The sequence below is a fragment of the Cajanus cajan genome, chromosome 1 (genome assembly GCF_000230855.2).
Source record: "Cajanus cajan strain Asha chromosome 1, NIPB_CcT2T_4, whole genome shotgun sequence".
NCBI lineage: Eukaryota > Viridiplantae > Streptophyta > Magnoliopsida > Fabales > Fabaceae > Cajanus > Cajanus cajan.
The window spans coordinates 33,232,663-33,254,955 of record NC_138517.1 but is presented as its reverse complement, the minus strand read 5'-3'; the positions used below and the strand labels follow the sequence as shown (position 1 = coordinate 33,254,955).

General features: G+C 29.1%; 2 protein-coding genes across 5 annotated transcripts; one reads left to right on the top strand and one right to left on the bottom strand.

The window, feature by feature from the left end:
- Positions 1-9,128: 9,128 nt before the first annotated feature.
- LOC109806098 (uncharacterized) lies at positions 9,129-14,985 on the top strand. 4 transcript variants are annotated; one of them, XM_020368458.3, is made up of 13 exons: positions 9,129-9,396; positions 9,483-9,530; positions 9,634-9,685; positions 9,778-9,851; positions 9,951-10,078; positions 10,351-10,470; positions 10,563-10,775; positions 10,878-10,959; positions 11,092-11,192; positions 11,296-11,451; positions 12,886-13,011; positions 13,302-13,369; positions 14,449-14,985. In XM_020368458.3, the coding sequence occupies exons 1-13, from the start codon at positions 9,372-9,374 to the stop codon at positions 14,498-14,500; spliced, it is 1,245 nt and encodes a 414-aa protein (XP_020224047.1). In that variant the 5' UTR covers positions 9,129-9,371; the 3' UTR covers positions 14,501-14,985. The 4 variants fall into 4 exon arrangements, with proteins under 4 accessions (XP_020224047.1, XP_020224043.1, XP_020224044.1 ...); XM_020368454.3 differs by having other exon boundaries at positions 9,131-9,396; positions 10,878-11,192; XM_020368455.3 differs by having other exon boundaries at positions 9,132-9,396; positions 10,878-11,192; positions 14,496-14,985.
- A 3,911-nt stretch (positions 14,986-18,896) lies between these two features.
- Positions 18,897-21,238, bottom strand: LOC109805861 (xyloglucan endotransglucosylase protein 1). The gene is made up of 3 exons (XM_020368115.3): positions 20,813-21,238; positions 19,756-19,949; positions 18,897-19,520 (listed from the first exon to the last, which is right to left on the bottom strand). Exons 1-3 carry the CDS (start codon positions 21,071-21,073, stop codon positions 19,148-19,150), a joined length of 828 nt encoding a protein of 275 aa, XP_020223704.1. The 5' UTR covers positions 21,074-21,238; the 3' UTR covers positions 18,897-19,147.
- Between the last annotated feature and the right edge of the window lie 1,055 nt (positions 21,239-22,293).

The following is a 22,293-nucleotide window of genomic DNA, read 5'->3' as shown; positions in this document are numbered from 1 at the left end:
AATTCTCCATAATATTCTATCATCTTTTTATAGCATCCACTATCAATTGTAACAATTCATCGAAATCCTCCTTGGTCCAAGCTTCATAGTTTTCTTTCTCTTTTCATTTTTCTTTATTATTTCTATGTGAATCTCCCATTTGAATTACTAAAATAATATATGTTGAAAACTAGTTATATAAATAATTATGGATAAGAGACAAAATCAATAAAATTATATTATTATTTTTAGAAGCACACCAATTATACAAGATCGAATATATCTTGGCTATCCAAATGGATCAAATATCTCAATCATTATAAAAAAAATGTAAAAACGAAAATATAAAAACAAAAGATAATTTTTTATATAAAAAAAATCAGTATATTCGATACTGAGAAAATATTTAGATATATAATCTTTTTATATAAACGGAAGTATTTAGATATAGAGAATATATATATATATATATATATATATATATATATAGTTATATATTATATGATAATTTTTAACGATATTTATAAATGTAAATTATTCTAACAAATATTTTAACAATATTTCATTTTTTAAAAAATAAGCTAATGAAGGCATAAATCCTAAACCCTAAAAAATTAGATATTGCAATGTCTTATGTTAATTTTCTTTTTTAAAAATATTAAAAAAAATCTTAATTTCACAATATAAAAATAAAAAGAAAAATTCATAGTAAAAAAAATAAAATAATTGTTGAGTCATAAAAGGAGGGATAAGAGTAACAAATTCAAGGGAATGAGAGAGTTCGCAGTTTTTATGCTAAGAGGGTTCTTCCCCCAACTAAGATCCATTTTCATCTCATTCTACTCACAGAAACCCTAACAAATTCATCTTTTATATATATATATATATATATATATATATATATATATATATATTTAGAGATTATGATATCAATTTCATCTTTCACCTTTTTCTTTTCTTGACGTGTGTTATAAAAAAATTACCACTTAAAAGTTGAAATTTCAAGCATTTTTTTTGTTATATAAAGGAACAAATTCAACTACATAGAATAAAATAAAGCAAGTCAATTAAAGAGAACGAACAGAAAAATAGAGCAAGTCAATGACACTATCATTTACATATCAGAGTTTCACAAAATAGGAGAATGAGATGAGAACAGTACTACAATATTATATATGAGCAATGAACAATAATGTAGTATTATTAGTAGAGAAAAAATGGAGAAGACAGGAACATAGAAAAAAAAAAGATGAAAAACTCACTTGAAAATTATTAAAACACTTGAAAAATCACTTCAAACAATCCTTCAAAATCCGTTGGGTTTGGATGGGATTGTTTTATGAATCTGGTATTTATAGATAACACTAGAAAGTCCTTTAAAATCCCTCTCACACAACAATCCTTTAAAATCCTTATATTTTTTAATACCAATGGATTGTTTTTAAGTTGTAAAAAATCTCAAATGAATACCAGTGGATTTTAATGGACTCTTTAAAAAATCTTGAAAATCCAGATTGAATACCACTGGATTGTTTTTAAGTGACATAAAATCCTGATTGAATACCAATGGACTTTTTTACTCAAAAAAAGTCTTTTAAAATCCTACGAAATCCTAAACCAATACACCCCCCTTAGTGATACGATAATTAAATCCTAAGTAAGATATAGTAAGTTTGTTAGTTAACTAAGTTAGAAATATAGGTTCTCCCATCACACACAAAACTAAAAAAAAATGACTAGTTTATTGATAACTTTAAGTGAATTAAATTTGAAAAAAATAATAAAATAGTAGCAAGATAATAGTCTCAAAGACACTCCATCATCCTCTCAAAATCAAGAAAGACAAACTATTTCAATTGATTTACAAATATCAAAAATTGAAAATGTATTGTTTAAAGGGTCGATACTCGTAATAAGAAAGTATAAAAATTATGTAGAATTGAATTTTTAATTCTCTATAATTATCGATCCATAGTCCCTTTTTTTAATTACAAAATTTTAGTTTTTTAATTTTTAAAATATACAATTTTAATCTTTTTTTAATTAATCTATGACATGACATTAATATTAACATGAACTAATAATATGTCACTTTAATGGGGACATAATGAGTAACAAGAATTAATGAGGTGAAATTGTAGGGATGATACAAATTAGTGATATGACATTAATGTGACAAGGAAATATAATATTTACTTAGAAAATGATAAAACAAGGACCTAATGAGAACTATAACTCATAATCTTCACTATAAAACAAACTCAATATTTAAATCACTTTACACTTATAATTATAACTTGATTATCATATTATAATTTGTTTTTTTTTGTCACAAAAAAGTTTAAATTAGGATAAGATATGACTTTATATAAGGTCAAAGACAACAACTAATTTCTTTGAAATTTTTTAATAAAATTATAAATTGTTTATCATATCCTCAACACAAACCTGGATATATAAAAGAATATAAGATACAAGATAATCTGTATATATAAAAGAATATAAGATATAAGATAATCTGTATTCAATCTCAGGTCCTAGCTAATAAGAGTAAAGAAAATAATATATTATACATAACATACTGCTCGAGTTAATTATTTATTTTACCATTTTTTAAGTATGTTTTATGTTTTATTTTCATGTCACATCATAAGACAACATTATTACTAGAATATCATATCATCAGTTTATGCAAATTGTCACGCTACCATTAAAGGGACATGTTCTCGATCCATGTTAATATTAACACCACATCATAATTTAATTGATAAAAGAGACTAAAATTACATAATTTTAAAAATTGAGAACCAAAATTGCATAATTAAAAAAAGAATTAAATTATGGATTAAAGATTATAAGAGGATGAAAAGTACAATTATTTTTCTTAAAAATTATAAGCGACAACTTTTATAGTCATTGTCATCCTCAACTTCTTCCACACAAAAAAAATTCACATGCTTTTATGTAGATATTTAGTATTCTAGATCAAGAAATGAATCTTGTTGGGAATTTATAGATCTAATTCCCACTTCTATGAGCACAAAATAGGCGAAGCAAAAATAAGAACAGAGTAAAAGAATAATACTAATGTTTTTACCTAGAAAACCTTCTCAATATGTGTGAGTGAGGGAAAACTACCAGATTTAGCTCAATAAAAGATCTATGTTACAAAAGTAGGAATACAATATCTTTCTAAATAGAATCACTCAAAAAAATCTCTCCCCTCTTGAATGATTATCTTTTAATTATTACCAAGTGTGGTGGAAACAAATTTTTCTTTCTCTCAAAGTGCACACAAGAACTTTCTTAGTGATAGATACAATGACCCTTTATTTATGAAAAAAATTATTCATGAGATAGTGGAAATTAGTCCACTACGCTTTTACTAACTTCAATGTTAGTGGTGGCCTTCAAGAGTAATGCCTCTTAGTTTTCTCCACTTGGCTTTCGCTTTTGCATAGTGCCTATTTTGTATTCATACAGATGAGACTTAGATCTTTTAATTTCCAACAAGATGATATAAAGACACTTCTTATAAAAAATAATTCTTAAAAAAGTTGGTTTATTTATATTTTGAAAAGAAAGATTTATAACTCGACTTCCAAAATCATTTTCTGATAAGTTAAAATAAATTTACACAAAGAGTATATATGGAAACCCATATGAAAACCTAACTTATGGTCAAATACATAATATAGTGATACACATCATAATACAAGTTAATTGCCCTTTTCCCACTCATATTTCATCATTTTGTGAATCTCACGCCTCAACTTTCAAAACTGTATATTTTGTCATTCAATTTTTTTAAAGAAAAACTTTTGCACGTTTGATCACTTCGTTAATTAATTTGTTTGACATTGTTAGTTGTATTAATATGATAACACGTCATTATCTATGCTTCATATTAACAAGTTATATTATTGATCAATGTATCATATAAGAAAGTAATGTGCCCTATTAACGGTCAACTAATAACATCAAATAATCAACTAATAAAATAATAAAATAATAAAATATACAAAATTTTTAAAAATTAAATAATAAAATATATAATTTTAAAAATTAGATTACAAAATTTACAAAATCATAAAATACAAATAAAAAAGAAAGTTTAATTAAACATTTATCATATACAGGCTACTGCTCCGTTGCAACAAAGCAACGAGCAACACCTCACACCTGAAGCGGATGAGATGGCGTGCATATAGTTTTTTTTTTTTAGGCAAAATATATATATATATATATATATATATATATATATATATATATATATTTAAAAAGAGTACAAAGGGGTACTCTAACCCATAATACAAAAAATTAACTTCAAAAATCTTAGACATTATGAAACTAACAAAAATACCAACTACCTAGTGAATACAATCAAGTGTTTGGATAACTGTTGCTAGATATTAGTAACTCTCGAAACCAAGTAGTGAGCTCAATGACAGTAGCATCTCAAGCGATAGATTATGACAGCATTGGCAAGAAATAAAATACTATCAACAGATTGATCTTCAAATGGCAATTATAAGGAAACAGCAGTCAACACTTAGAAAGGAAGACAGGAATAACCATATCAGGAGAAATTTAAGCAAGAAAATGGGTTATTAGACCAAAGAGCAAAAGGGTATTGAAAAGCTAAATCTTTAACCCTTAACCAATTCCAAGATCTCAACTTAATTAAATCCACCACATCCTCAGGATCCATAATTTTTTGACAGAAAACTGCCTCATTCCTTGCAAGCCAAATTAACCATAATGTTACCAACCAAATAGAAGACCATCGCACCCGGTTAACAACATTACAATTTGGAACTCCCACAAATTGCTCGAAATTAGCCAAAATAGTATTATTCTGAACAGAGGAGAATCCAAACCATTGAAGGCAAGACATCCATAATTTAAAAGCATAGAAACATTCAAAAAAGAGATGGGATGAGGTTTCCTCACATAGACCACACCAAACACAAGATGCTACATTAGAAGGTAGAACCTTTCGTTTAATTAGGTTCTGTTTTGTTGGAATTCTGTCTAGAATGGCCCTCCAACCAAAACTAGAGACCTTGGAGGGTATCAACTTGGACCACAAATATCTATACATAGAAAAATCGGCATATATAGACTGGTTTATTATAACTTGATAGGCAGATTTGTCATAATAAGATCCTCCCGAATCATGTTTCCACCTCCAACCATCAAATTTTTCTTCAAATAACTTTACGCCTTGTAATTCCAAATACAAGAGTTGCAATTGATCTTCCTCCCACTGAAAGAGATCCCTTCTCCAACACCAATTCCAGACCACACTCCCTTCACGCCTTAGACACATGTCTGCTAAAGTTGCCGACTTATTATTGGATATTGAATAGAGTCGCGCATAACGAGTGCTCAAAGCACTACTACCATACCAAACATCATCCCAGAACATAGTGTTTTCCCCATTACCCACCTCTTTAACACAACCCTTAGAAAACCAATCAGACGTAACATGTATGCCACTCTCAATACCCCAAATATCATACCACCACCTAGATCCCCTGACTTTCTCACCACCCAACCTAGTAACAGTCCTCTCTCCATAAATGGAAGTTAACATTGTATGCCACAATCCTTCTTTTTCAACAAGAAAACGCCATCTCCACTTACCTAATAGAGCTAAGTTGAAAGCACCCACATCCCGAACCCCCAAACCCCCAAATTTCTTGTCTCTACAAACCTCCTCCCAACCCACCCATGCTATTTTATTTTTCTCTCGGTTCCCTCCCCACAAAAAAGATCTAAATAGGGAATGTAATTGAGAAATAATACCTGTCGGGGCCTTAAAAAAGGAAAGATAATAAATTGGAAAGGCATCGAGAACAGATTGCAACAGAGCACAACGACCACCAAAAGACAAGTTTTTACACTTCCACATAGATAATCTCTTTTGCACCTTTTGAATAACTGGCTTCCAGGTTTCCTTTTTCCTTGGACTCGCACCAATAGGTAGACCAAGATAAATAAAAGGAATTGAGCAAACTCCACAATTCATGAACTTTGCAAACACTTCAAGCCTCCCTTGATCCACATTCACACCAAACAACTTACTTTTATGGAAATTCACTTTCAAACCTGACACCAATTCAAATAACTGCAGAACAACTTTTATAACCCAAATATTAGACATAGAAGATTCCCCCAAAATAATTGTATCATCTGCAAATTGTAGATGTGATAATTGAACTTTATCACGTCCAACCTTGTCAGTAAAAAGATTAGCTTGAACAGCATTAGACATCATAGAGTTCAACCCCCTACCACGATCAGAAAAAAAAAAGGAGCTAATGGATCTCCTTGTCTCAAACCACGTCCAAGCCCAAACTCAGAAGTTGGGCTCCCATTAATAAGAACAGAGATCCGAGATGTATGTAGACATTCAGCTATCCAATTTTTCCAAATAAGAGGAGACCCCATTCGTCCCATCACATATTGTAGGAAATCCCAACTAACCGAGTCATTTTTTTTTCTTTTTTTCAGTTGTGCATATAGTTTTAATATCCTTAAACTAGTTTGTTTTTTTTTTTTGTTTTTTTACTTTTTTTCAGTTGTGCTAAATTAAGGCAAATAGAATAATTTTTCCTTTTAAAATAAAATAGATGAAGTAGTCATATTTCAGTTTCATTCGAATCAAAAGCATGCAGCACAATCAGCACGTATGTCCTCGAGCTGTGATTAGCAGCATATTTTTCTTTTTTTAATTAATTAATCAATCCTTTTAGAGATTTTACTTCCACAAGAGAATTTTTTATTTTTTTTAAAAAATTCTTATCTAATTTTTTTTATCTATCATAAGTATTTATGAATTAGATTTTAACTTTTTTAAAATAAGTTATTGATAAATAAAAAAAATATTGTGCTACAATATAAATCATTTATCATAAATTAAAAATATAATTTATATGATTAAATATATCTATTTATAAAATTTTTAAATATGATTTATATATTCAAACAAAATATTTATTTATTTATATAATTTATTATAAATTTTAATTATATATAATAAATATTTGGTGTATATAATGTGCATACTAAAATACTAGTTTACAAATGTGTATTATATAATTTTAAAATCAATCCTTATATATTAAACACAAACATTTATCTTGGACGAGAGTATTTTAAGGGTGTTTTCTTTAATGAAAAGATTTTTACGAATTTTTTTAACTTCTTATTTAATTTAGTTTTTATTTATAAGTATTTATGAATTAAATTTTTAATATTTTAAACACAAGTTATCAATAAATAAGAAATATTGTGTTATAATATAAATTATTTATCATAAATTTAAAATATAATATATATGTTTAAAAGTATCTATTTATACAAATTTTAAATATAATTTATATTGAGGAGGGTTCAAACGACACCGGTGTAACTTTTACTAAGTGTTACACCACTCAATAACTTTAAATTAGATGTGAATTTTATAAATCCAACCATTAGATTGAAAGTTCTTTACTCTTAGATCATATATACAAACTTTTATATTAATCCAAGATGATTTGGTACTTCATTCTTATAAAATAAAATTGACTTAATATATTTATTTGAAAATATACTAAAATATGAACACTTTGATTACTTTCAAGTTGTTGAAGAGGGTTCAAATGACATCGGTGTAACTTTTACTAAGTGTTACACCCTTAATAACTTTATATTAAATGTGAATTTTGAAAATCTAAACGTTAGATTGAAAGCTCATATCTCTTAGATCATATGTCAAACGGTTAGATTTACAAAATTCACATTTAATTTAAAATTATTGAGCGGTGTAACATTTAGTAAAAGTTACATCGGTGTCGTTTGAACCCTCCTCTTTATATTTGTATATATAATTTATTATAAATTTTAGTTAAATAAAGTAAATATTTAGTTACATAATATACATGTTAAAGTACTAGTTATTTCTCATTACCTATAACTATAAGCCAACGTTTTAAAAATCGGATTGAACCGGTTCGGATCGGTTGAACCGGGAACTAATGCTCTAGCAGATCTGAGTCTTAAGTTGGATCGGTTATGCATTCGACCCGTTTCAAATCGAAGTGAACCGGTCAATTTTCTGGTTCGACTAGTAAACCAGTATGTTAAACCGGTTCAACTACAATTTTTTTAACTTTTTAAGAGACCACAAACCACAAAAATAACAATGGGAATTGAATACTGTTATTGGAAGAATAGAGAGTCTTATTAAACATAACAATGACTATTTGTTCTAATGTATTTGTTTGTAATATATGTTACTTAAATAACTTTTATAATATATTATTAATTTTAAATTATATATTTAATAATATAATATCTATGTAGATATTATATATATTATTTTGTGATATCAATTGTAAGTATATTATATTATACATATTATTTATACTTTTAATTTGTATTAATATACAATTTAACATGTAATTTTTTTTAATGTATTTCTTTATGTAAAATAAAAATAAAACTAATTTCTAATAAGATGGAAATTAAAATTTAAAATAGGATATGAATTTATTAAAATTTATAAGTATAAAATATATTTAACATGAATATTTTTTTAAAAAAAAATTAACAAAAATCGGGTCATGCAGTTCAATCACTGACCGGTTCAACCAGTGACCTGTTCAACCTTTGACCCACTGACTCAATACCCTAATCGATTTGATGATCAGTCTAATTTTTTAAACTATGCTATAAGCACTTCCAAACAACCCCTAAAGTATGTTTACTACCCGAGATTCCTCCATGTGGATTACAGAAAAATAACAGGTTGATTATCATTACTCAGCCAAAGAATTGGATTTTACCCTAGTAAGGAGAAAAAAAAAACAATGTACATGCTTATAATTTATAAATGTTGAATTTCTGATATTATATATATTTTTTAATTGATGTTCTATTGGACTAGTTCACAAAACTTAAAATATACAAAATTAACGTAATAGAAGAGTGTGTATCAGAAAAACAATGTTAGAAAATGTGTTAATATCATTCCTAGGTCCTAAGAATAATATTGTAATAGTACTTCAACAATCCGACTCACATCTAATTTTGAATAGTAAGAAGAAGAGAATAGCTATGGCAAGGGTTTCCAAGTTAACAAATGAGACAAAACGGAAATTTTGCTATCAAGCTTTTATGGCTAATAAATATTTTTGAAGGTTTCATGGACCACACAAGCTGGTTTCATTGGATTGTAACCATATCCATTCTTCCAAATCCCATCCAAGTTTCCATCACTTGAGCACTCGTCCTAGATCAGAATCTAGAGTTGAGGATAGTAACTAGTTCCTAGTTAATCTCACTCTCTTGTTTGGCTAACTTAAGTTATTGTATTTAATTATTGAATCCTTCATCCTGCAATGCCAGGAACCATCATGGTTTCAGGTACTAACTGTCATGTAGCATTAGCAATAATTCAAGCACCTTAGCTCCTAGGTTTTTTTTTTCTTACTTCTTTATTCATTTTACAGTGCTGGAATTCATGGATCTTCCATTATCTTCATCAACATCCATAAGGGGTATGCACTATGCAATAGATCTTGCTTTTGAATTTGTACCTACCTCTCCTCCAGCCCATTCCCAATGTCAATTATAACAAAGTTTAGTGGTGAATGAATGCAGCTTCCATGGGGAAATTAGAGTACCAAATGAGTGACAAGGGAAACTTTTCCTTGTAAGATTAACTTATACCTTGTTTCTGTGATATGTGGCATAACAATTTCTAGGTTATAATCTGTTTGTTCTGTTGTATGGTTCTCTGCTCAGCCCCTTAACTAGCCTCCGTGATGATTTGATTTTCAAAATTCTTGATGCTGAGGGGAATGAAATGTCACGTACAGGTTGTTTTTCAATGCTCATTCTATTTGAATAATTGAATTGGCCCTTTCAAAGTCAGACACAGTGAGTTTGTCTAACAGGAAGTAATAAATAAATTGCAGGTGTTCAAATTAGGTTGATTTTAGAGAAGGGTGTTTGGGAAGAGAATTTTCCCCTTGGGGGTGGCCATTTGCGTTTGAAGTTGCAATTCATTCTTAGTGATGAAGAGCGTGAAAGAATTCGTTCTTTGGTACTGATTTATTTTCCTTATTCCGTTTGTATTGCACTTATGCTTATGAACTTACTTCAACATTTGATGTTAAATTCCTCAGTCAATTATTGTTTTGATAATGAGCTAATGGTATTAGAATGAAATGTATACAATTAGAATTAGAACAACCATAGTTGACAGGTTGATACATAGAGATAGTAATATCTTTGAATGTTATTAACTTGTAGAGACAACAGTTGAAGTTGTGGTTATTAGTGTCACAGATTAACTTCTCATCTTTATTTTGGCAGAGACAATCTGCATTAAAGAAAAAACATGATGAGCTTCTTAGTAGTGGCAGAAGAGGTGCAGAAAGTGATGACAGAACTGTTACTAGCAATGCTGCATTACCTTTCCGCACAAATGATGAGGTCTCAGGTTTGATCTTGCTTAGCTGATTAAAGAAGAACTGAAAACTTTAAGCAGTAATACAATAGTAAAAGTTAATAAATAAAATATACAGAAACTTAATAGTTATGAATGTGGTCCTACATTCCCTCAAAGGCTTTTTCCTGATGTTGTAAGTGCTCCATCTTCTCAAGAATCACCAAAGAGACTCCTTCAACATGAAGCAGTTTCTCGAATGCAAGGTCCTGCTAGTTCCTCCAGTGACAAAGAATCTGATCCTAGAAATGTAGCTGGGCCTCAACTTGACCAGAAGAAACAGTTAATCCCAGTTAAGGATCAATTAATTTGCTGCATAGTCTCTTTTTGTTCCAACAAGGAGACATTGGAAAATGTACTGTTGTTTGTTTAATGGTCATTTTACATGTTTTAGAACATTGCAGATCAATATAAGGAGACCTCATCTACAAAACCCTTGTCACAAGCAGTTATTCCCTCTCAATTACAACACAAGGGTAAGAAGCCTTCCAATCAGTCACCATATGAGAAACACCCTCAGAGGGCTATTGGATCAGAAGAAATTGCAATTTTGTTTGACTCAGAAAAAAATGATGCCCTGACAAGTAATCTGATACAACCTAATTTAGTGGAAGGTGGTCTTCAATATTCTGAGAAGAAGATCTCACCAGGGAGGACTCCCAGTAATGTGAGGAAAATGATTAGTGCTTTTGAAGGTGGATTGGCTAAGGTATAGCAAGTGGTGTGCTTTTACAGTATCATGATCATCAGCATATTATTACAAGCTCTTCAACAAATGGAGTTTAAAAATTATATGGTATTTGTCTTAACAGGATGACAGATCTAATATTAAACCACCTCCAACAAAACATCAAGCAATTTCAATTGAAGGGAAAGATTACTCCAAGACTCGGCATTTGGAGCAAGATAAGTCAAGGAGCACAGAGCCAGTAGAATTATCACAAGAAAGGGTGAAAAGTGTCTCCTTGGTAAGAGAATTGAAACATTCTCCAGCATATATTGAAGAAAAAGTATACTGAACAAACAAAGAAAATGAGATGGCCGGAATAAAGTATCTGAATGCTTGGAACTGAATAGTTTGTGAGGATGCTTACCTGAATGCTTCTCAGACATTTTACTAAATTCATAGTACATAAAACAGAAAAAGATAAGAGGAAGAGAACAAAAAAATGATGAGAACATCCACATTTGAAACAGCTACATTATAGTAATGATGCATGATAAGCATTCAGATATTCATCCTTACAAACTATTCAGTTCCAAGCAAGATTCTACAACAAACCAATAGAAAGAAGGTGAAATGCTTGTATTCAGGCCGATGCACCAGAAGAACTGGATTTAATGCTGCACAACAAATATTATTCTTTTGAATGTTTTGGAGTCTGTCTGGGTAGTCCAAATGACCAAGAAAGATATATAAAGTGCATATTTGAATATAAGCTAAGAAATTCTTTTGAGAGCTTCTTTATTGGAAAATACTCTTTATTTTCAGTAGAAAGTGTTTCTAGCTTGTATCCTAACAGAATCAAAATTAGTAGTAAAAAAGTAAATGGCTATTGTAAGAACCTTGGAGAACCACACCACAAAAGCTAGCTATTGTAATTGCATAGTACAATACTAGAATCTCATACTTCCAATGCAAGACTCCGATCTCATATCTTGCACTTGGATCCTAACATACCACCACACTTCACAACCCCAACACCCACGCCCACGTGGGCTTGTTGTGCACTAACTAGCCTATTGTCTAGTCCCTGAGAACACTACAAAGTACAGCACTAATGTTACTCGTTTGCAACTAAGACATGGTAGAAGGTTCTTATAGCAATTGATAAAAGTTTTTGAAAAACCACACCACAAAGCTAGTTGTTGTAGTTGTAAAGACCGAGATCATATAAACCCACACCAAAATCCCGTACTTCAAATGTGAGACTAGATCTCACAACTTATAATTGGATTTTAACTGTAGAGAAGGTATCAAAGTATGTTTAGAGTTATGGTTAATTATTCTTTTTCAATAAAAGCTTTGAGCATCATTTATCATCGGTCAAGATGAATTCCTTACACAATGAGAAAATCTGGAGAGAAAAAAAAAAAATGCAAAACAAGGAAGGCATTAAGATGCTAATTCTGTGTTGTATCACTTGTATGTCGTGGAGGACTGGAGACTCAGTATTATTCCTTTGTTTAACAAACCGAACAAAGTTTCTTTTTGGCATTGTCTTGCATGTTGGTTGAAGCTTCCTTATAGACTAGCATACTAGAAGTATAAAAGTTTGTGTTTATAAATATTTAAGATGAGAAGTGGATATCAACATATTACATATAAACTACTGTAACAATTTATCTAATTATGTATTTTCTTCTTCTTTCTTATATTTTATTTTATTTTTGTGTAACAGAATGCAGCATACGTTGGTACTGGAACTGAGGGGAGCAAGTATGAAAAGATACAGGAAATTAAAGAATCAAAGCCCAAGACTTCTGCTGATAATGGAGATGAAAATTCTGGAGGACCAATTAATCAGGTTATAATCAAATTTTAGATCAGAATCTCGCTTGTTTAATTAGAAATTTTTAATTGTAGACCTTGGAAGTGGTACTCACTGTTTTTATATTTACAATACTGCTTCCAAGTAAGCAATAAGTTTTATAAACGTTGATGCATATATATAACTTATCTCTCAATATAGGTGTTCAATCTTAAATAGAAATTGAAAAGGTTGCTATCTCTCCTCTATTTTGCAAAATGCTTTCAACTATTGATGAATAATATGCTTATAAGTTATATGGCCTTTATCACATCTTCACCTTTCAGGTAGTAAAAGTTGCAATCATTATAGGATTTGGACTACTTGTTCTCGTATTCAGACAAAGAAAAAGAAGGTAAGAAAATTAGCCGATTTCATAGTTAACTATATTTCTTAACTTTTATCCTGTTAATTATACCATATCATGCATTGACCAACTTGTGAAGAAATCAAGTGCACTTCAAAATTGAAATAATGTAAAATTTGTGAATCAGTTTGATCATCTGTATTGCCTATTATATCCTTAGGCTCATAATTTAATCATTTTATGTATGATGTTTCATTGGCACGTATTGATTTGACATTAATGGTGATTTTATTCCGCAAGAAGTTTAATCTTAATGCTAAGAAATAATTTTCTGATTTAATTAATTTCATCATGCATTATTCGTCTACAGTTCTACCTGCACTACTGGCTATAATTCTGTTATAGCAATAATTCTATGGACACTAGATATTAGTATACAAAAATCCTAAGGCCACTATGTCCTAATAGGTTTCTATCAGCAATAGTTTGGTATGTATGTGCAGAATATTCATTTGATGAGATTTAAATATTATTTACACGATCTTTTGATCAAATGAATTTAACCAAAAGCAAAAGGATACTTGAAAATTTCTATGCTACATCATTCCATGGAATGTAAAGTAAGCTGTGTGAGTTTATGTCTTGTATTATATGGACTATCCTATAGGCTAGATGCTTAAAACAGATATAATTTATTATATTGCATATACTTTCACTCTGTTGTGAATTCTCTCAATGTAATAATCACCCCCTCTAACACCTTTGCTGCTTTTCCTGGCACAATCTATCTATTTTTTTAAAGAAATCATGTTCTGTAGCATAATACTGTGGTTTTGGTGCAACTTTTATGTGATAATTGTTTGTAGTTATGGCAACATGGTCCAAATTGTTCTGCTTCTTCTTTTGGTATGTAGGCAAATTCTAATAGAAATTAAGCAAGAATTATGGACTTGTTTAAGTTTACAATCAATCATCCTACAGTGCTAGATTTAGATAATCTTCGCAAACATTACAGATGTTTGAATCATTCCTTTGTAATATCCATTTTGGCAAAAAGATCTGTGCACTAGAAATTATGCTCCAATTCACTAAGAACTTCTAAGTGCCTGTATGTCTGTATTATGTAGTAATGGAGAGAGGCAAAAGGATGTATTTAACTTTCTGAATTTACCAGAATGAAGAAGAAGGCTGAGTGAAAATCAGTTAAACAAATATCAAATTCTTCATTTGTTGAAGCATGCACAAGAATCTGCAGGCTTCAGTCAAGTCAACAGCATTCAAGTTTCATATTGTGGTCCAAATTTTAATGCAGTCCAATTCTTCTTGTTGAACATCTTTCATTACCGAAACCTTGGCATTGCTGAGACAGTTACATCCTTGGCAACGAAATATGTCAGAAAAGAAGCTTGAACATTGATATTCATTGACGTTGAGAGGCTTAAGGAAAGTTATATAAGTTCATTTTCCACACGGATGGAATAAAACTTTATAACATTGTTCTTTTATTGCTTCAATGTACAATAAGTTGGAGAAAATCTGTAAAGTTTTCCATGTTAAGGATTGTAGCAACTAATTAACCTGTGTGTTTTGTTGATAACAACCAGCACAATTTGTCAGTTTGTGAAATTCATGGCATATTAAGACTATATGGCCTCATTACGTGATCTTCTGCACTTCTTTTTTATTAACGACATGATTAATCATTTTTTTTTTGCTTTTTATATGATAAAAGGGTATAACACCCTACCAATGAGTCAGCTTATATATAGATGATCTTTCATTATAATTTTATACTCAAGCCGAAAAAAACTCTTATTTTTAATTAAAGAATACAAATATTATGTGTTTTAGTTGTACAAATTTAATTTAAGTTGAACACTTTGAAAATAAATGTTTGAATGATACATTTACTAAAACTATATGGAAGTTAATTGATTTAAAATTATGTATTTTTAATAAAAAAATATATATATTTTTAGTCTTTATACTTTCAATCAAACTTGATAAAGATCGATATACTTTCATAATGATGGATTTATTCTTCAAAATTTTAAATATATTTAGATTTAATTTTTCTTAAGTTTAAAAAAAATTGTGATTCTTAGAGGGATTATAAATATATTATGTTTTATTTGATCATTACTTACTAAAGGTTATATATATCTCTTTCTTTCATAGAAAGAAAATGGATGATCATTTGATTTTGATTTTTATGGAGTGAAAAAGAGACTGAATCCTAAACTTGTATGATTTTCCTAATAATATCTATAAATAACTTATTTTTTTGGTAAATATATGGACATCACGATATCTAAATTCTAATGCATGGTACACATGGGTACTCCGATGCATTTCTCCATTTAAATCATAATAAACTTGTTTTTGAACATTTTCTTTTAAATTCAAAGTGTCTAATTCTTTTGTGAATTTCAACAATCAGTCATTATGATTTTACATATTGTTTATTTTGTACTAATTGGAAACTTTTTGATAGAATTGTAATATTATGTGTAATATCATCACTTTTAATATTTATATACTAGTCTATATAACATAGAAAAGCAGAATGTCTGTGATGTGTGTATGTAAGATGAACTAAATCTTCATTGAATTCAATTTTCTATTAACACATGTTATACAATGTCTCAAGATAATATACTAAATCTTTATTTTATTTTATTTTTAAGTTTGGGATCAAATTCATTTATATGATAATATAGGGACTTGACCGATTCAAATTAAAAGTCAAGTGGCTAAGAAAACCTTTTTTTTTATTTTGATAATTTATAAATCATGTGTATTTAACATAGAAAGGCATCTAATAAATAAAAAAGAGAATTACAAGATACACACAAATGTATAGAAGAAAATGAGTTTGAGGGTGGTGCAAAGTTATATGCATTTTAGTTATATCATGTCAGCAATTAGAGCTAACATATAGGTATTTAACATGATTAAAAATTATTGTCAAGCAACGATAGAGACTTAAAATTTATATATAAAAACTAAACCTAATACATTTTTTTAAACAACTAAGATGAGATTTAGTTATATTTACAATAATTGAGAATATATTTTATCTTTGTTTTTTTCTTAACATATGTACTTATTTTACCTTTCTTCTAGTTTGGATTATAAGCTTCAAGTTTTTCTTTAGCCATTTGCATATCTTTTATTTTGAAAGTAAAACAAATTTACCAACAAGTCGCGAGTGATATTACTCTGATGACTTTCTTCTGTTTTAAAATTTAAAATTATTATAATTATGTGTGTTTATGAGATATTATCCACTTTAACATTTGTTAGAGTGTCATATATAATTTTATCTTTGAAAAAACATATTGGTGGATTAAGGGATGATAATATTTATTTATTAGCCTTAATTTTGATTCTTAAACAATATAGGACTTTTAGACATATTAGAATAATATGCATGAATGTATATATATATATATTTTGTTGTGACAATATAATTATTAATAATTTCATAAATTTTCATAAGATTTTATAAGTCATGATAATGATCCTTAAAATAAAAATAAATTATTTAATATTCAGTATGCTTCTTTAAGGGTTATGATCAATATTTGATTTTTTAAAAACATAAGTTTTTAAAACACAAGTTGAATTTGTGTTATTATGTATAATATATACTAGATAATTTTCTTCACATAGAATATTGTTATAATGAATTGAATCGGTAGGGAATCTCTATTTCAATAATACAAATTAATGAACACTATAATTTTGAACATATAATTCAAGTCTAAATAAGAAAATGTTAATAATAATATAACTTTAAATATGTGAAAAATATTATTTAAGAAAAAATGAAATTATAATCAATTTTTGTTAAAAGATTGAAAATAAATTGTATTAATTTTATTTTTTTTATTCAACTCCTATCATTTATATTGTATTTTTTATTAACAGTATTTCTTTTAATTTTCTATTATCTTTTAAAATTTTATAAATCTTTTCTAATCTTGTGATATAAATTCATTTAAATTTAAATTAAAAAATCTTAGTTATAAAATTCTTTTAATTTTTTTTAAAATTCATTAGATTCTTATAATTTTTTGAAAACAATTACAAAAAAATTTATATTGAATGAATTTCAATCCAATATATACTTTAATCGTCCATAAATATATATTCAGAAAATGAACCACCGACACAAAATTCCCACCACTAGATAAAATAACCAAACCAAATAGCAAAAGCCATCATAAGCATAAGCATGTAACCATAGCCATAGGAATTAACATTCAGATGATGAGCATGGCATAGTATAGGAGTTCCCTTTATAGAGAAGTCAGCAGCCACCGCTTGATGTTGACCAAAGCCACAATTGCCTTATATCTTCCAATTGGATTCACTTCATAACTCAATTACTCAAACACCCACACCATAGATATCACTCTTTGTTCCCTTTCGGTAGAACAATGTATATTCGAACCAATGAAATTTTCTGAATTCACACGAGTTTTCAGGAAATCCAAACAGTCTTTACATAACAACCAAATACCACTATATATGGCAGTAAATACCATTGGATTTATTAATAGTTATTGGATTGTGATGATAGGAGGGGTGGTGGGAATTGTAATGAAAGAGTGTTATTATCCACCATGTTTTATTTTTGGGTGACTTTTTTTTACCTTTTTTTTTTCCTATTACATATGAATTTTGATATCAACACGTGCCTCAAACTCAAAGATTGCCAATACGAAATAGATTAATGAGGTTCATGTACCTATTATTATCTTTTGATTGTTGGATTTTGCTATCATATTTTTATATTGTTCCAAACTTATAATAAATTGACTTTTAAATGATTGGTGCACGTTGACATCCGTCTTTTCAAATGTTATCAATAATAATAATAAAAATAAAATTCTTTCCAAAAATTTAAACTCCTTTTATATTGTGTGGTTCGTGTCATCTTATGCTACTACTATCAATCCATATTGAGACCGCACTAGGCCATATTTTAGAAGAGACCTTCTTTATTATTGGCATGTTTATCTCCACAATAATGTAAAAGAATACTTTGACTTAATAAGTATTAATTAAGCATAAAGTGTTCTACGTGGAACTCAAGACTTTGGTTACCCCATTAATAGAAAGTAGAGGAATTACCTTTGTTTGTTATGAGGCCACGCAACTTATTTTTATTTGGAATTGTATTTTTGCGTGAGCATGCCACTTGTGGTGTTTTATATATATGAAAGGGATCGGATGAGGGTGATGGGTCATTCCTTTGCATTGTTATTCAAAAAGATGCCTTGCTTATGAAGATTGATAGGGAAAAGTTGATAGGAAGTGGCAAAAGGGTGAAGAGTTCGTGCTAAGTAAGGTGTTTGAATGTGTAGGTCATTAATATTCCTCGTGGTCAAGTTTAGAGTTCTTTTGCAATTATTTCTGTTTTGGAAATGATTATGATGTTCTTCTAGATCTTTCTCAAACTCTATGTATAAATAAAAATGGGTCCTTGAGTAATTTTTATCTTACGAAGGAGGAGTGGAAGAAAAATAAGAAAACATATACCAAAATAATATAAGACTCCACAAACTTTTCAACTCTCCAACAAATTTATACTTCATAATTTCAGCACATATACACTGCCATGATTCATGAATATCATTTTGCACGTACTTTGTTGTTTTTTTTTTACAAACCAACAATAATACTTTTAGACTTTTAATTACATTAATTTATGCATGCAACAATCATAGGCATCATCTGCCACGTATATGATGGGGACCATATTTAATATTTAATATTTAATATTTATAATAATATGCAACATTGATTCTCGAATTCTCATGCAGAGGAACATTCTGGAGGTAGGCCTTGTGGGAAACGTCTAATATCAGTGCAGTAGTTATAGATCATGTAGTTCTTCTGCACCCAACGAAGCTTGGCCTGCCCCGTGGCGTCCAGTGATTGGCCCGAGGAAGAAGAGCAAGAAGACGAGCCTGACGAGGCCCAAACACACGCTTGCGCATTGAAGTTCCTATATGAGGCCGTGAATGGGGCCTTGGTCCAATCTGTTTTCACAAGCCCACCTCGCGTGGCCCAATCCTCAGCGTCCCAAAGACTAGAGTATATTCTCATGGCTTGGTTCTTCGGGAAAGGAACCCCTTTTATCTCCAAATTCTTGAACTCCCTTATTGGGGTCCCATCCACAGAGAATCTATTACATACATTAAAATGAACGTTAATTAATTATGAATAATTATATATATTAATTATATAAAGTTTTTTACACCGATAATCAATCATATATTTTAAATTATTTTATTTTATTTTTATTTAATTAAATAAATAAATGATATGACACTATTAAAAGATATGATTGGTTGTCAGTATAATTAACTCATTAATATATAATATGGAAATTAAAATTGTAAATATATATATATATATACATGATGCTTGCAGGGTTCCATTGAACGGAGTATGTGTGGAAGTCCTTGGTGGGGTCGAACCATAGATGGAACTGTTGCTCTCTGTTGCCTTTCCCTTGGGTGAACACGTTTGTGTGGAGAGTGTAAGGATCACCACTCAAGTTGCCCAAGAACTCGAAGTCTATTTCGTCATGAGTAGGTCCCAAAGAAGATAGCTGCACCAATCACAAATAAAGGGTTTATTGTTTCATGTTAAACACTAATTAAAGAGTTTGATTGTAATAATTATTACAAAAGTTTTTGTTTTTTTAATGACGTTTGAAAGAATTTATATGCCGTTTAATTATTTGAGTTTATGAAATTATGTGGCTTAATAAACTTTATGAAAACATCATAATTTTTTTATTGGATAATTGTTTCATTAATCTGTGTAATAACTTAAAATTTATCTTTATATATATTATTAGTGTGAAAAATTTTGCATTCAACCAATTAGAAAATGTTATAATTAATATGGTAAAAATACTATAATCTTCCTAATGATTAGAAGTTGAGATACATATATAAAATTTTTAATTATTCGATCTTTATTATTATCATCGTAATCTTTCTTATGTGCTGATTAAAACAATAAAAATATTAATCTATACTAATATGAAAAAATATTTATTCATGTAACCATTTTTATATTATCAATTAATAAGAAAATACATAAATAATTTTAGTAATTATTATTAATTAATTCTAAATGAATTACACTATTATTTTTTTTGTTTATTTTATTTTTAAAAATATTTAAAAATACGAAATATCTCTTTCCTTCTAATAAACATGATTTAAAAAAGATACCATAAGCATTGATAAGTCTAATATAACACAATTTATGATTAGATGATAGTTTCCCCCCTAAATACTATTTACTATTTATCTAAACACAAGATATAATATAGCTTTTTATGAATTTTAAAAAACTGTTTGGATAGAAGTTTATGAGAGTATAAAGGTTTTCAAAAGCTTTTTTTTTCTTTTTTACAGAAAATATACTTTGTTAAACATACTCTTAATCAAGATGACTTACATAATAGGCTGTGACAGTGCCAGCAGAGTTTCCAGGCACAAGCTTGAGCTGCATGTCAATTTTTCCGAACAAGTACTCATGTTTGGAACGAAAGCCAGAGCCAGAGGCCTTGTCCAAGGAGAGGGTAAGAGCCTGTCCATTTTCAAGGACTTTGGCACGATCACCACCCCATGTTATTTCAAAGTCTTGGTAGAAGCTACCACCGGTGGTTGCCACCACAAAGGTAGCTACCACCACCATAAAAATCCCAATACTTTTCATTTCAAACACAACCCTTCTAACTGATATCGATGTTGGTTGGTCACTATTTGGCAATTAACCAATTGTATTTAGAGAGGGAATTGAAATATGTAGAAAGTGGGACACAGCACAAGATGCCAAGATAAGTATTTGGCCAAGACTGTTGTGCATGCAAATGCTAAGTTTTGAAGCTATATATATATAGAGAGCGTGCAACTAGGAGGCAATTATTAGAAAGGACGATTGGATTTGAATGTGGGGAAAGTGGTTGGGAAAAAATTAAAAATTATTTTAAATTCTTAAAACTGAAATTTGCTAAAGTCGATTAATAGCATGCTTGTTTTAACAAAAATATAAGTTCTAAAGCTTTGTTCAACTGAAAAACTATCTCATATAATTTTTTCATTCAACAGAACGTGACAACCTTTAAACTGTTTGATTGAGTATATACATACTATTTATAAGTTATCTACCAAGTTGGATAGGACAAAGATTCAACAGTTTAACTTTGAGAACTTTATATATTTACTGTAATTAGGTTAAATTTAATCATACCAGAATTTTTTAAAATTATTTTTAAAAAATTTGAGATTTTCGATGCACCTTAAAAAGTAGTATATAACCTTTCTATAATTTAGAAGAGTTAGGTTTCACATTTTGTATCTCATGCTTAATTTTTCTAAATATTTTCATACCATGTTATTTCTTGTATTAACTATGATAAGATTATAAAAGTGTATATGTTGAAGAATAAAACAAAAATAATGATGCAAATTTAAGAATTTATTTAATGGTTTTTTTTCAATAATTTTAAAGACTACATAATTAAGAGACTTAAAATAAAAACATTAAACAAGTGAATATGTTAAGTGAGGTGAAAGGGGAGAGATGGTATTATTGGTTGACTTGGGTAGCTGAGGTGGGACCATGACAGCTAATGAAGGATAATATCCAAGTGTTGTCGAATCAAATTGGGTTCTCACTTTTTAACGAATTGTTAATATGTTATGTGTATATGGCTCTATGAGGTACGTTATAATTACAATGGCTTTCAATTTTCATGCATCACATCAAATGGCTTCAAACATCAAATCGAATTAGCTGCTGTCTAATCTTTTCTAGTTATATAATAATAATCTACTCTGCGTGCAGTTAATTGTTTCATGAATCAACACATTATTACTAGCTACCTTGCCATAGCCTAGGTTCTAGATAAACATCATTGTTTTCAAATTAGTGAG

Bases quoted from the DNA above. Each gene is read 5' to 3' on its own strand.
- LOC109805861 (XM_020368115.3), bottom strand. From the start codon at position 21,073: ATGAAAAGTATTGGGATTTTTATGGTGGTGGTAGCTACCTTTGTGGTG. The intron at 19,950-20,812 runs GTAAGTCATCTT...TGATTGGTGCAG, and splicing joins GCACTGTCACAGCCTATTAT to CTATCTTCTTTGGGACCTAC. The intron at 19,521-19,755 runs GTATATATATAT...TGTATGTAATAG, and splicing joins TGGAACCCTGCAAGCATCAT to ATTCTCTGTGGATGGGACCC.
- LOC109806098 (XM_020368454.3), top strand. From the start codon at position 9,372: ATGCCAGGAACCATCATGGTTTCAG. The intron at 10,079-10,350 runs GTACTGATTTAT...TTATTTTGGCAG, and splicing joins GTGAAAGAATTCGTTCTTTG to AGACAATCTGCATTAAAGAA. The intron at 11,452-12,885 runs GTAAGAGAATTG...TTTGTGTAACAG, and splicing joins GGGTGAAAAGTGTCTCCTTG to AATGCAGCATACGTTGGTAC.